This window comes from Idiotropiscis lumnitzeri, chromosome 10 (genome assembly GCF_059441095.1).
Source record: "Idiotropiscis lumnitzeri isolate Australia: NSW breed Sydney's pygmy pipehorse chromosome 10, RoL_Ilum_1.0, whole genome shotgun sequence".
NCBI classification, from domain to species: domain Eukaryota; kingdom Metazoa; phylum Chordata; class Actinopteri; order Syngnathiformes; family Syngnathidae; genus Idiotropiscis; species Idiotropiscis lumnitzeri.
The window spans coordinates 6942973-6958592 of record NC_142400.1 but is presented as its reverse complement, the minus strand read 5'-3'; the positions used below and the strand labels follow the sequence as shown (position 1 = coordinate 6958592).

At 38.8% G+C, this 15620-nt stretch overlaps 1 protein-coding gene across 9 annotated transcripts in view; it reads left to right on the top strand.

Moving 5' to 3' along the window:
- znf385d (zinc finger protein 385D) overlaps positions 1-15620 on the top strand; it is a 106640-nt gene that overhangs the window by 88615 nt on the left and 2405 nt on the right. For 8 of the 9 annotated variants that reach the window (XM_088307699.1, XM_088307697.1, XM_088307696.1 and 5 more), the window contains 5 exons: positions 1893-2015; positions 3957-4083; positions 10876-11184; positions 12225-12412; positions 14091-14183. In XM_088307699.1, coding sequence (XP_088163825.1) covers positions 1893-2015; positions 3957-4083; positions 10876-11184; positions 12225-12412; positions 14091-14183 — 840 coding nt within the window. The remainder of the gene's footprint in view (positions 1-1892; positions 2016-3956; positions 4084-10875; positions 11185-12224; positions 12413-14090; positions 14184-15620) is intronic. The other variant, XM_088307704.1, reaches the window with a different exon arrangement.

The following is a 15620-nucleotide window of genomic DNA, read 5'->3' as shown; positions in this document are numbered from 1 at the left end:
AATGTGTTAAGACAGGGTTAAGGTTTCAAGACAATGTTTGGAGGAAGGGTTTTTAGTCGGGATGTTAGAAAGCATCCAGATCAATGCCAGGGCGACTATTCACTCTTTAGCTCTCACAGATACTACTAGTACTTATGAAACATAAAATTTCAATTCGCAACCGTAACATCATTAGCAACCCTTCACAAGTACTCGATACCTTAATACAGAGCCGATACGGAGCGAACTGGCCCATCCTTTGTTTTTACTTTCGCTAGGGTGAGGGTTTCAAGGCAGGATTGTGGTTTTAAAAAAGAGGTCCAAAGTAAGGTTTCAAGCCAGGGCTCAAATTTCAAATCAGGATTAAAGTTTCAAATTAAGGGTTTCAGACACGGATAGTGTTTCAAAGTAGGGTTTCAAGTCTTAAAATTAGAATTGGAGTATCAAGAAAGGGGAGGTACTTTAAAGTAGAATTTCCGGCTTCAAATTAAGGTTTTAAAACAGGATTAATGTTTCAAATTAGGGTTTAAAAACCGGATTAGGTTGTCAAATCAAAGGGTTAAGGTTACAAATCTTGGTTTTGATTTTGGTTTTTAGCTAGTTTGGGTTTTAAAAATGATTGGGGTTTCAAATTAGGGTTTGAAATCAGGATTAAGGTGTCGAGGTACGGTTTCAAGATAGTTGTCGGGTTTCAAATTAGGATTTCAAAACTTGATTAAGGTGTCAAAGTAGGGCAAAATTTCCAGATAGGGTTTTGGTTTGAACATTGGATTAGGGTGTTCAATTAGACTGTCTAGGGTTTGGATTTCAAAGCAGCCTTTTGAAAAATAAAATTTTTGAAATACATAAATTTCCACATCAAGAATACTCCAAATCAGTCACTGCCATCAGCAAAGGAGGATGAAGATTGACAGGTTGTCATCAATTGACGGATGAAGGATGTTTCCCACAGTCGGTCCTGATGCTGCACCTTCCAAAAGAGTGAAAAGAAAAGAAAAAAAAAAAAAATCCCCATGTTCGCAGGCCAGCGCGTGTTTCTAACAGCAGGTCATCGTGCTCTGTCACAGCCCAGATGTTTCTCACTGGCGCTGCCTTTCCACAGCTCTGCTTTCCCAGCATGCCGAGCTGCCAGCATACGCCGCCAACTCTGTGTGTCATTACTCTCTCACACACACACACATATTGCTGCAACACTCCCCTCGCCTCCCCTCACAAAGTTTTGGACGAGAGCTGCAAGACTGATGCCTCTTTGACGTTAACACCGGTGAATAATGCCGCAAGTGCACACAATCTGACAGTCGGTTTGATAAAGCAAGCGCAAAAGTATTGCCGCTTCGCAGTTTTTTTTTTTCCTAGTGAGCGCACCTCGTAGTAAACCTAAAGAGAAGATCGAAATCAAACTGTACAACATTGTGCGTGTCTTCTTATTAGAGATGTAATGATTTAATCCAAATTAGATTTTTAGTTCCCCATATCGATTTGCTTAGATTTCCGATTTTCAGATCGTGACATTGATTCAAGTTCCCGATATCGATTAAATTTCCGATGATCAGTTCCCGATATCGATTAAATTTCCGATTATCAGTTCCCGATATCGATTAAATTTCCGATTATCAGTTCCCGATATCGATTACATTTCCGATTATCAGTTCCCGATATCAATTTGATTAGATTTTCAATTTTCATTTCCCGATATCAATTCAATTTCCGATTTCCAGTTCTGATATTGATTCGATTCAATTTTCAGATCTCGATTTCGATTTTTTTCTTTTTTTTGGGTCGCTGCCATGCTTGTCTCTGTGCGCTCGCGTGGTGCTTGTAACTTACTTTAGGTCAACTCTCAATTCCCCAAAACGAAACTTGCATGCAACATTTAATACGCCCGCCTCCACCCAATTGTGGTCCCTCCACAGATGGACCCGGTGCAGAAGGCCGTCCTCCATCACACGCTGGGCCTCCTGCCCGCTGCCACTGCCGCCGCTCCCAAGAGGAGGCACGTTTCCTGCGGAGTTTGCCGACTGAGGTTCAACTCGCAGGTACACCTGGTAGGGCTCGTACGCTCTGAAGCAACCGTTTTAGATTTTGCTTCAGTTACAATACTTGCGAGAATGCACAAAATAATGACTCACAGTTTGCATTTACTGTAAAACGGAACCTTAAAATGAAAGTCAATTGAACAATAAAAGTTGTGTAAAAGCCAAAATATTCAGTCAATAAAAGGCTGCTAGCTTAATGCTAACATACATGTGAAATACCATAGATAAGCTAGGGAAATTAGCATTGATGTTAAAGTAATTTAAAAAAATGCTACTTCAACACACATGGAGCATTAACTATTAATTGGGACTTGTGCATGGAAGTATTTAAGAAAACAATGAACTAACGCGGCAGAAAAAATGCTTAGGCGGGTGCGGAAAGATTAATCGTGATAAAGTGGTAGAACGTTGTACTAAATAGTCAATAAAGTGTTTTAATGTGTTGCAGCTGACGCGGCAATTTCACCTGCGCAATCCATACTGCCTGTTTTAAAATTTATAGGATCAAGTTGGACTAATGCAATTCAAATGTTTTATTGATCAGAAAACACAAACAGTACTACCACGCACACACACCCACCCCTACTGTGTACATAAATATAATAAAAAATAAAACCACAGCCTCTGTTACTTGTTATTCTTTCTTTCTTGTTGCATGTGGATAAATGAAGGTTTCTTGTTGCCGTGGCAACGGGGGCACAATTATCCCCACGGGGGTTTCGGGCTAAACTTTCTGATCATGAATTAGCCATTGTATGATTGCAAACGGGTTTGTTGCCATTCCGTCTCAAACGGAGCGAAATGTGCTGCCTGCCTGCCTGCACCTTATCTGATGATCTTCCTCACCTCGCGACAGTGAATATTTTTATTTTGTTGAGTAAATCGATGGAACACATTTTATGTATTTATTTTTATGCTTTGAATTGTGATTTTTTTTTTTTTATTTAATTTACAGTGGGGCTCGGGCTTGACCACAATTGACATAAATCCCCGAATAATTGATGCTCCTTATAACTGTGATGACAATTTTTAAAAAAAAGGTGGGGATATGAAAGATGAAATATGTGTTACAGTACATGTAATATTTCATTTGGTACATTTTATTTGACATAAATAGGTATATATTATTTGTATGTATTTAATATTACACATTATTAATAATATTTATTGATTTTTACAATATCTATCTCTTTATGATATCTCTATAATTACATGATTAATAAATACGAGGACATTTTTATTATTAAATGGATAGAATAATAATAATAATAAAAATCAATATTAATTAAAAACATCTAGATTTAAAATCTATTTCCCATGTATTTATTGGATATTTATAAAATATATATTAAACAATGACCAGTACATCCATCATCTCTTTTCATTTAATTTGTTTACATTATTTACTGAATTAAATTGAGCCCAATTAAACGGTGGGCATATCAAACAATATTTAGCTATGATTTAAATTTTTTTTTTTTTTTTTAACCTTATTTGAGTCATTATTTTAAACACTCTTTACGGTGTCTTATCACAGGGCCAAAAAACATTTCTAGTTCGCATTGCATTTACTTGGCGCCACACATAATTTATTAGCAGAATTTTAGACTTGAGGAAGAAAAATGTAAAAATATGAACAAAAGTGACAAAAGATTGGCATTGCTGGCTGTAAAGCAATCAAGTAAATCTGCACTTTCCAAGTGAATAAGTCACTCGTTGGATCATGAACGCAAGAAAAACGAGTCGGTGAATCACCCCGTAAGATGTGTTCAAAGCTGGCAGAAGAAACTCAAACATTAACGCTTTGTGGCTTGGACTAATTAGCTGTAATCTGCTTTGCTCGACGGCTTTTTTTTTTTTTTTTTTTTTTTTTTTCCAAAATTTCATTCCATCCCCCCTGTCCTCGCACTCAATCCAGTCTGCTGTTTGTTCTCCTGGCAGAACCAAGCGTTGGCCCACTACAAGGGCACCAAGCACGCCAGGAAGCTAAAAAAAGCCCGGGACACTCCCAAAAGCAAGCTCAAGGGAACACCACGCGCCAAGGAGCCCAAAGCGGCGGACGGCAAAGGTTGGTGCAAAGCTCCTCCGTCACACGGTAGCATTTTAGTCCACGTGGTTTGCCATTGATCGTCCGATGATGATGTCGGACTTGAGCCGGGGTCACGCCAAACATTTTGGACTCAATGTCGGCAGACGTGTTCGAGGAACGTCACGGAATTTTGCTGGCCTTAGACGCTACTTAATTTGCATGTGACCAAAGTAACTCTTAACTTGCGTGAAACGTTACTCACATGACGGAATGGACCTTTTCATTATTTATTTATTATATTTTATTTGAATTATTTGACGTCGACCCCGTGTCATGTGACTTTCAACTTATTTTTTTTTCCAAGTTTGGCGGGCCGGATTAAAACGTTTAACGGGCCGCATGTGGCCCCCGGGCCGTAGTTTGCCCACACCTGATCTAGTGCGACAAATAACTTACTTTGATCCAACTTTTGTTCATTTTTTTTTTTCTTCCTGATGCTGATCATTGTGACGTCGCTGCCAGGTGGGCTCTTAAATCCGCTAATCTCCGCCAGATGTCAGAACTAAAAACTGAAAAAAACGAGTCCAAAAACATGAACGCAGCACCATTCCCGCCGGATAACCGAGTTAAAGCTGCGAGTCGGAGCATCTGAGAGGCATCAGAGAAAGTTTGGATTGGAAATCGCTGGCGTTTATCATGGAAGATGTTTTAACGAGTTGGATGACCTATGACCTACGGTAGCCCGTTGAGGTCATGAGTCAAGCAAAAGTACACAATATGGTTGAACAAAGCCAGACGGTTTGCATGCGTTAATAAGTGTGAATTTGTGTGTGACCTGTCTGCTTACGTAACAGAAATTTGCATAAAACGAACATACTCTTGGGCCAAAGTAACCCAAATTGGGTTACTCAGCTAACAATGTTGGGTTATTTATGCGCAGCCTGTTATGTTGAGAATTTGTGACTTGAGGTGAAAAAGCAAACAGGCAACTTACTGATGATTGACTGCCACTCACTGCACAAGGAACCAATCAGATGGTGCTCTGGGCTGGCCAATCTGCTTCTGAGGGCAGGGCCACGAGCATAGCAGAGAGAGAGAAGTGTGCTGCCACGAGCTAAAATATTTATATAATAAAAAAAGATATATATAATATCGGCCTTGAAAGTTAAAAAAAAAAAAAAAAGGCAGATGCCGATAATCGGCAAAATGCCAAATATCGACCTGGCCGATAATCGGCAAAATTACTGAATTTGACTTGCATGTAAATCAGTTTGGAAATGAACTCATGTCTGACATGACCCGCACGGTGTAACACAACTTGCAATTAACGTGACTCACCAAAAAAACAAAAAATAAAATGGAGCGATCCGCTTGACTCAAATTGACCCAACTTTAAAAAAAAAATGGGCTGTTTTGCATAAAACAACCCAATACATTTTGTACAGAACCCCTAATTTGCGTCAAACTGACCCAAAGAGTTTGGATCCAAATTGGGTTAGTTTTGTTTTAAGAATGTGTGTTTAAACCCGGCGTGGGCAAACGTTTTGATTGGCGGGCCACAATGGGTTCTAAAATTTGACAGAGGGGCCGGACGGATGCAGTGTTTTGGTAACCTAAAAAAAAAATACATTTAATTTGAAATGAAAGTGAACAAAATCATCACAACAATATATATGTCTTTGAAAAACCACAGCATTTAGAAAATAAAACATGAACAAGGTTTGTTCATTTCATTTTTTTCAAGTTCGACGGGCCGGATTAAAACATTTCACGGGCCGCATGTGGCCCCCGGGCCGTAGTTTGCCCGCACCTGGTTTAGAGTGTAAGTATCCCGCTGTCCATTTTTTAAAAACAATTCAATAACGATAGGAAATTGTGAATGCTGCCGAAGTAATCATTTGCAAAGATTTACCAATCGTAACATCGCTCGCACGTTCCGTACTCGATCAGCTGCCGTCCGATGCATCACACGGAAGACACGCCCAAACTTTTTTTTTTTTTTTGCGATATCGTAAACTTGTCACGCACCGAGCGCCGCCGCGCCGACCTTCCTGGCCGCTATGGCGCTCATTAATCATCCCGAAAGACACCTGCACATTCCTGGCGCCGTCTGACGCTGCTTTACCCACAATGCACCGGCGCTGGCACCTGCTAATGAATATTAATACGGAGGAAGGACTCGTCCGCCGTGCCGATGCCAGTTTGCTGTGGAGCTTTTCTATTAAGATTGACTTTGACATCATTTTTTATTTATTTGGGAAATGTGCCGAAGAACAGCTCATTTACTTAAGTTGGTGTAACCGCTGCGGCTATTATGTTTATGATCTTGAAATAATGTGGAATAAAAACACTTGATGCACGGACGAGAGGCTGATGCTTTAATGGAGGGATCGTTCCTAACGTTTTACTTCCTCCATTAACTTCATGTGAGTGACGACTAATGGACAGCTGGACTCACTCTGTGTGTGTCAGTTAAGTGGTTGATGAAAAGTATTCTGATGTTTCATATTGTCACTCCTGATAAACCTAACAGAGAGTCGATCTCGTCTCCTCCTTCATGCTTCTAAGTCAACTCCCCCCAAAAAATAAATAAATAAAATGCGCCTTCTTTAGGCTTAATTCTGATGAATATAGTGGAATATGAATTAGAAACCGCAAATTCCACCCGTTTTTTGCCATCTCTGGGGGCGGCCATTTTGTCACTTTCTGTCGACTGAAAATGACATCACAGTTGCTCAGGGCTTTGCTCACGACCAATCACGGCTCACCGGTTTTATGAAGCTGAGCCATGATTGGTCGTGATCTGAGGCCTGAGCAACTGGGATGTCATTTTTTAGTCGACAGCGAGTGACAAAATGGCCGCCGCCTGAGATGTACGGCAATATAATATTCCGCAAACAGAATATTAATCAGAATGCCGTGTTTCGACCATCCGGGGCTGCATGTTCTTGTTTAGAATTTTTCGGGGTGGACTTCCACTTTAAAAAACAAAACAAAAATTAGAGAGAGGGAGAGAGAAATATATAATATTTTTTTTTTCCCACTGAATAATGTTATTATACTAAAAAAAAAAAAACGTATGTTTTTCTACAGGACTACTGTTAAAATATTCAGAGGAAACTATTATCAACTTGAAATTGGAAACTTTATTGAAAAAGACTGCAAATAAATGTATTTCAATAAATGTTCGTCCTTTTATGCCTGAGAATGATTTTTATTTCAAAATCTAACGAAAACAAAATGTGTTCAATTTTTATTTTTCAATGAAAAAAGTTGTAATGACCAAAATTAAGTCAAAGAAAAAGGAGGGAAGACGGTGTCAAGCTATGTCCGTCATCCTCCGTCAATCTCTTCGCCGCCTCCTCCTCCTCGTCCTCCTGGTGTGAATCCAGCCACTCGGCAGACGATTTTGGCAGCTTCCGGTGATCTCAACGCGCCAACACGGATCATTTGCCCGCTCTCGGGTGAAATTGGAATCAAAAACAACAACAAGAAAAAAAGTACGTGTTAGTGACGAAATATTAAGAATTGAACGAGCGCTCGGCCGTGTAAGAAGCTTATCGATATTTGGGCGGGGGAGGGGGCGGGGCGTGAAGAGCTGTCGGGGGGATTTGAGGCTTTTAAGTTATGACGGCGTGTAATGAGCGGCGGCCGCTTTAATGGGAAGCTTTTCATCCGGTTTCCATCACAAAGCTAATCGCATCTCGGGGGACACGTGCCATCGCACCACGAGCGGGAAAAACTGCACACAAAAAAAAAAAAAGGAGAGTTGAGCGTTGGCGCCATTCTCTCCTTCGTCGCCTTGGCCCAATTCCCTCGCCCGTTGTTGCTTGCTCAGTTGCGTACTCGCTTAAGCGCTTCTTTTTTCTTTTTTTTTTCATTTTCTAAGAGTGAAAATGGTTAACTTTTGATTATTTTGGTTAATGGTTTTGATTAAAAAAAGTTTTTGTTTGATCAGAAATTTTTTCTTGGAGAATTTTGACTTTTTTGATATTTTTTTAGCTGTTTTTTTAAGTGAAATATTTTAATTTAATTTGAATGACAATTTGATATTTGTATAATTTTCTTCCTCGAAACATTTTGATTTTTTTCTGAACTTCTTTTAAATTTCTAAAATTGTTATGCTATTTTTTTTATTTTAAACTTGACTATTTGTAATATTTTTATTCAGCATTTTTCTGTGTTAAATATTTTTTGTGTTACTTTTCTTGTAGCATTCATGTAAAAAGAAAAAAAATATTTTACCATTTATTAAACTTTATTCTTATATAATTTCCTCCATTGTTGTTTAAAGTTTCACTATTATTGTTTTAAACTACAAAATACTTCCCCCAATAAAAACTTATAATTTTTCTCATTAATATTTATTTTTTTCTTTTGTAAAATTGTCTTTTTTCCCCCTCGTATAACTTTTTTCTGCAAAAATTGTGACATTTTTCTTGTGTACAAAAACATTAAATTTATTTTCACGTAAAAAATAATTTTGGAATTTCTTGTTAAATGATATTTCTTTCCTTTTTCTGATATCAATGTTTTTTTTTTTGTATTTTTATTGCTTTATTTTGCTAAATATTCTCGGTCTGTATTCTGCTAAACTTGCGACATTCTTCTCTCAATATATATTTTTCTCATAATCGGACATTGACATTTCATCTTGTCTATCGGTGGTCGATTCGCTTTGTAAATCTCTCGGGATCCTACAAATGATTCTTGTAAAATTTCTATAGCTGTAAAATTTCAATTCTTCTGCTACTTTCTGGAAAAAAAAGACTTTTCTCCAAGGCTCCTCGTTGTTTACCTTTCCCTGCATTGAAGTCGTTTGAGCGAGTGTCCTGTGCTCTTATCTGAGCTCTCACCTTGTGGCGTCCTTCTCCTCATCCTCGTCTCACTTTTCATTTGACCCCTTCCTTTTGCTCCGCTTCCTGTCCACTGTGTTGAGATGGATGGTGGTCGTTAGCGCCATTAGCGATAGCCCACTGACTTCCCACCGTCTGTTGGGTCAAGGGTACCGAATACCGCTGGCCGACTTGAACTCAATTACTTTTTGTAGTCTTTTTCGTGTTGAAACACAAACTTTTTAAATGGCATGAAAAACTCAGACTTTCATCATCTTGTGTTAGCGCCTCTCAAAAAACAGCAGCAGCATTTTTTTTAAATATCACTCTATAAACAAAAGAAAGCAAAAAAAAAAGGTTTTGGATCATTTTTAATTTTTTGCATGCCTTGGCCACCAGGGGGCAGTATAGAGACACATTTTGCTATGCGCGTTAGCATAGATTTTGACGTAAAATGTAACCATTTTTTTTTTTATGCCTTTTTCTGACGATTTTAAAAGCATAATGTAACATTTTGGCCAACATATGCAGTCTCACAAAGGCCAAATATCGATGAATAGCTTTTTGAGGTCTGCTGGTCAAAATTTAGCGTTAAGTCTGTGTGAGTGGACCAAATTCAAGATGCGGAGCACAGAAATGAATTATTGATTGCGCTTAATTTAGGATTATCACCATCAGTCGATCAAAAAATGAAATCGAGCATCAATCATCGGAATTGTAAACACAAGCAGTGTGACATTTTGTTATCTTGCATTCATTCCAAAAAACCAAAAAAAAAACAGCAGGAAATCTGATGAGGAAAATAAACCCTCATTTCCACTTTGTGTCTTCAGCTCATAGTTTTTTTTTTGTTTTGTTGGTCATCAATTGTATATTTGTCATCCAAAGAGGCTGATGTTGATTGTTATTCTGCAATTCCTTCCTTTTTTTTTTTTTCAATTAGCAAAGCGACATGTTCGAGTGTGTCATGTTTGGAATTAGAGAAATGACACCGACTGAATTTCACCGACTCGGCGATTGATTTTCTTTTCTTTGGCTCGCTCTTGACTTGTTTTTGTTGTTGCTTGTATCGATCCCCCAAAATGTGATTGATGGATCATTTTCATTCTTAGTTGCTCACTGTGGATAAAGTCATGTGGCGACCGTTTGTCTCTCAAATACAAGACGGCCTTTTTTTTTTGTTTTTTCTTTTGTTTTTTTTAAGTCACAGACAGAATTTGTCTCCAACACCAGAAAGGAGTTAGAGCAGTGACACTCTCATCTTTGAAAATTCATCCCCTGTATTTTGTTTTACTTAACAACATAATTTGGTAGGCATGACTGTGATGAAGAAACCCACAAAAAATCTCAAAAGATGCTTTAAAGGACATAGGAAGTCTGAATTTTGGTTTGAAGCAGCCATTTTAGCGTAAGTTTGCCCACTTCCAAAGCTTCTTCGAATTATTTGAAAATTCAGCAACATTAAATTTGGTCGACATGTCTGTCATGAGGAGACCCACAAAAAAAAATCTCAAGAGTCCATGCTTTAAAAATTTCGACAAAAAAAAAAAATCTCAAAAAGCCATGTCAGGGAAAGAAACAGGAAGTTTGAAGCCCTTGAAATTGTTTGAAAACATCGCTATGCCGTGAAGCAACATGAAATTTGGTATTCATGTCGATCATGAGTAGACCCACAAAAATGTCATCAGAAAGAAACAGAAACAGCAACTCTGCAATTTTTGTTTGAAGCGTCGATATGGCCATTTTTTTAGAGCTAGTTTGAATTATCCGGAAAATTCTGCCTTGAATGAAAGTTTCCCCTATCGACGTGAAATCAGGAATGCATATTTAACATGAATAGACCCACAAAAAAAGTCTCAAGAAGCTCTGTACAAAAACCCACTTTGGTTTGTAGCCACAATTTCAAAAACCAAATGGCAACAACATTTTTTGATGACTTGCCTGAATATACAAAAAAAAAAAAATATCAGCTTTAATGCCGATGATCTTTCTCCAGATGTGGTTCCAAGCGCAGCGCCCCCGCCGTTGTCCCCCGTGCTGCGACTGGCCCCCCCCTCGGAGTCCACGGTGACCCATGATACGCCGACCGACATCGCCGGAACCTTGTCGTCGGTCCCCAACGCCCCGGAAATGACCTCGGAGGTAGAGCTCAACTCGCCCTCAGAACCAGAACCGGACCTGGACCCTGATAAAGAACCCGAGAAGGACGCGGAAACTGAGGAGGAGAAAGCCCGGCGCCTGCTCTACTGCTCACTCTGCAAGGTGGCCGTCAACTCGGCGTCGCAGCTGGAGGCTCACAATAGTGGTAAGTCGAAGAAGTGCGTCCAATCGTTTTTTTTTTTTTTTACATATTTTCATGTGTTGCAAAATGGATTCAATTCAGTCTAAAATGAACAGCGACATAAAATTACAAATGAAGCGTTTTAGCTTGATTCTGTGACATTTTCACAAAAGGTTTGATACTCAAGCTTTGGGATTTGGCGATGATGTCCTTCGTGTGTTTTGCCAATGTCTGTCGGAATCCGTGCTTCTCCAAAATCACAAATTTTTAGGGGGGAAAAAAAGTCATCTTGCTTCAGTTCATCATTAAAGTTGGTCTTATACCTCAAATCACAACCATTCACATACCATGAGCGATGTCACAAAAAAAGATGTCGACACAGTGTAGTCGGTGGAAAATTACCTTCGTCGCTCAAGAGTTCCTTCGGCAGGAAAATTCCGGCCGATTTTAACAAACCATGCTTACTAAAACGTGTAAAGTTGAACTATTTTGACCTTTCAATCTTTCAATCCCGCAAAATGATACAATACAACGTTATTTATATAGCGCATTTCACAGCAGCTGGAGCTGTAACAAAGCGCGCTTTCCACGTGTAATATAAATTAACAGGTAATTAGAACACCAATTAAAACAATAAAACAAAACTAAAAAAAAATAATTAATAAGGAATTGGAATGAAAAATTACATATTAAAACAAAAATTAAAATTAAATAAATAAATAAAAATAAGTGACAAGGCAGAGTTTTAGAACACTTCTCGGACGTTTACAGATTTGTTCTCAGCACTTTAAAGTGGGTTCAGAACGATTTTTAAAAGTAACATATGAAGTCGTGACTTTGTCAGCCTCTTCATCTTGCTGTTAATTATCATCCAGTAGAGCTCAGTGCTGCCCGTCATGTTGTGGCACAACTTGGTACTACACCGAAGGCACGCAACTCAAAAGTGGGACTTGGCTGTATTCTGGGAAAAAAAAAAAAAAAAGAGTGCTTGAAAATGTAATGGGGGAACACTGTGCAGTATTTTTTCATTTATTTTTTCATTTTCTGTCTGCCAATGAAAAAAGGTACCAAGCACAAGACCATGCTGGAGGCCCGCAGCGGCGTGGGTTCCATCAAGTCGTTCCCGCGGCCGGGAGTCAAAGGCAAAGTGGCGCCGCCGTCCTCGTCCAAGACATCCACGGGCCTGCAGAACAAAACATTTTACTGTGAAACGTGCGACGTGCACGTCAACTCCGAGACGCAGCTGAAGCAGGTGATTCATTCGGCTATACTATATTTCTATCTACCGTACGGTATATAAAATAGCTTTAGTTTGTCTTTTTTGAATGTACGTATTTTATTTCGGATAGAATGCACGAGTATTTCACGTAAGGAGAGCGGATCTTTGGTAGTTGTCATAATGCGGTGGCTCTGGCTCGTCAGTTGCCATGGCGACGCTCCACTTGCATCATTACCAGTCAGCTTGTCAAAAAAAAAAAGAATCAGCGCAACAGGAATCTTTGTCAGTCTTTGGAAATATCAATATCGTGATGGCCGCGTTACCACGGCAACAGTGGCGCACAATGCAAAATCCAAACGGCGAACGACGTCGGCAACTCTCGAGAGGGCGGTGTGACTTGTCAAATAGTAGAAAAAAAAAAAAAGTTATATTGCTCAAGCAAACTTTCATAACATGACTTTTAAGTCATGTCCGTAAAAATGAATCAAAATTATTACAAAATATAGAGAGCAAGTCATTTGACAATTATCATATTTATCATGTTAACAATAATTAATGAGCTGACACTATTTCCAAATTTATAGATTTATAAATGAAAAAAGCAATTAATGAATATTTAAAATAACACAATAAATTAGATACAATGAAATATTATTTCATAATAACTAAAATCATATAAATCTAAACTATTACGAAAATAAAGATCAAATGTATTCATAATAAATTTTCTAAAAAATAAAATCTGATTATAAAATTTGTGAAATTAATAAATACGCAGGAATAATTGTTATTAAATGCTGAGGATAAAGAATATATTGTGACTATTGTTGTATTGTCTGTCTGCGTGTTTGGCTGCACTGTTGGTGTTCAAATATTTGTCGTTTGAAGCTTTATAACTCCTGTGACATCAATGCTAAATTCATTAGCCCGCCAATGGCATTTTGCATTCTATCATAGCGTTAAGCTATAATAAATTTGAAAAAAAAATAAAAATAGTCGTATAAAAATATTTTTTAAAATTTAGGGGCACTTGGGCGGCGTTTTTATGATGCCAAAATCCCATCACTTGGCTCTTTTCCTCATGGGAGTTACATCACTGCATGCTTAATGCCAATTTGCGCGCTGCTTCAGGCTCTCAAATCTTTTCTTTTTTTTGGGGCTCGTAAGTCTTATAAGTGTGTGGCTTTTGTCGGAGCTCACGCTGAAATTTTCCACCCAGATGTGACGCATCCATTTTTCATGCCGACTAAGAAGAACAAGCAGCCGCAATAGCGGCGGTCGTGTGCAAGACCAATCAAACCACGCACAGACTCGTTTTAAAAAACAAAAATGGATGATTATGCAAACAGGTGTGGTGGATGATCTCGCCAATTTCCGTCCAGTTCATTTTGCTCTTTGTGGGAAGACGAAATGGATATAGACGTATATATAGATTGTTGAATTTATACGTGCATGTTGAACAAAATTATTTGATGCAAAAAAAAAAATTGGTTAAAAAAAAGACAGTGATGTTAAAAAATATAACAAGGTCTCAATATGTACATCGCAGTGAAGCTTCATGCGGCTCACCGCTCAAGAACATTTTGTACACCGAGTTCCTAATCACAAAAGGAAAACTCTGCTGCGCTCCGTACAAATCTCCCCGTCGACTGTCTTGAATGTTTATCCCGGTCATCCAGAACTCATTTCTTGTTTGTCATCCCGTCCGCAGCACATCAGCAGTCGTCGTCATAAAGACAGAGCGGCGGGCAAACCGGCCAAGCCCAAATACACTCCGTACAGCAAAGGAGCCACCAAGCAGACGGTGAGCTGGCAGCAACAACACTCTGGCTTCCCCCCCCCCCCCATATCAACGCAGTCGACATTAACCTAAAATAATTAACACGTGCTAAAAATCCACTCGAAAACACTTGCGCCAAGTTTTGCCTGACAATATTAGAAAGCGTGAAGCTGTAGAATACAAGAGGGAAGAAGAAAAAGAAATAAAGCTCCGTAGGGCTGGTTGTTACCAGTTGTGAGGAAAATGAACAAACGACCCATCATTGAGCGATTTAACGGAGGGAAGCCGACACTTTTGAGACTTCCTCGTTCAAATCCCCCCCCCTCCTCCTCCTCCTCGCCCTCCAACAGTGATTGATAAGCCGTGACATGGCGCCGCCGCTCGAGCGCCGCGTTTCCATTATGGATACAGAAGATTAGGCCGGATAACTTTGGTCACCTTTTCACACTATTAGCTTCGCTGTGTGCGTGAGGCTGACGCTGGACCTACAAACAGCAACAGCAGCCGCTATCTTTCGGGGATTTTCTTTCGCATTATTTAAATTGAATGACTTTGCTAAAACGGGCGTTTATTACACTGCATTCAGTTCGGTGAAGATTAAATTGTCTTTGATGCTTACAAATGCAAGTATGACACCCCACAAAAAAAAAAAAAAATTGGATTGGCGAGCCACAATTGGTTCTAAAATTTGACAGAGGGGCCGGACCAGGAGCAGATGGATGGAGTGTTTTGGTAACCTCACCTCATCGGAGAAAAAAAATAGCATTACAACAAAATATATGTTGTTGACACACCACTGTATTTCGAAAATAAAACATTAAAAACCTTTATTCATTTAATTTTGGCAGGCCGGATTAAAATGTTTAACGGGCCGCATGCGACCCCCGGGCCGTAGTTTGCCCACACCTGGGTTGAATCAAAAGCAGCATTAACCAAAAACCACGTACAAAAGTTTCAATAAAGATATTGACCCATAAACACGTGCATAAGGTTAAAAAGACATTTTTCCAAAAATCTGAAAAGTTCAATACCAAAAAAAAAGTCGCTTACCAAAAATATCCGCCAGTTTCAATAAAAATATAAATGAACAAATATGGCCATTATACACTAAAGCCATTGTTTCCGAAACACGTTTGTCACATTAAAAAAAATAAATAAATATTCGTTGTTGCCCATAAACATACATCAAAGACCAAATTGTCTTTCAAGAATCACAAAATAAATTAAATTGTACTTATACAAAAATATAAATGTCTTTGATAGCTTCAAAAAGACGCAATGGCTGTTCCTCTTAAAACCACAAAATATGTTTTGCGACAAAATTGCCTCCCATGTTTGTAAAATCTTGCCGTTTTAAAGACTCAATTGCCTTTGATGGTTCCAAAAACATGTTCTAATTATCCAGCACTCCAAATTGACCTCAACGTTTTGAACAAAACCAAATTGATGTTTAAAGACAAA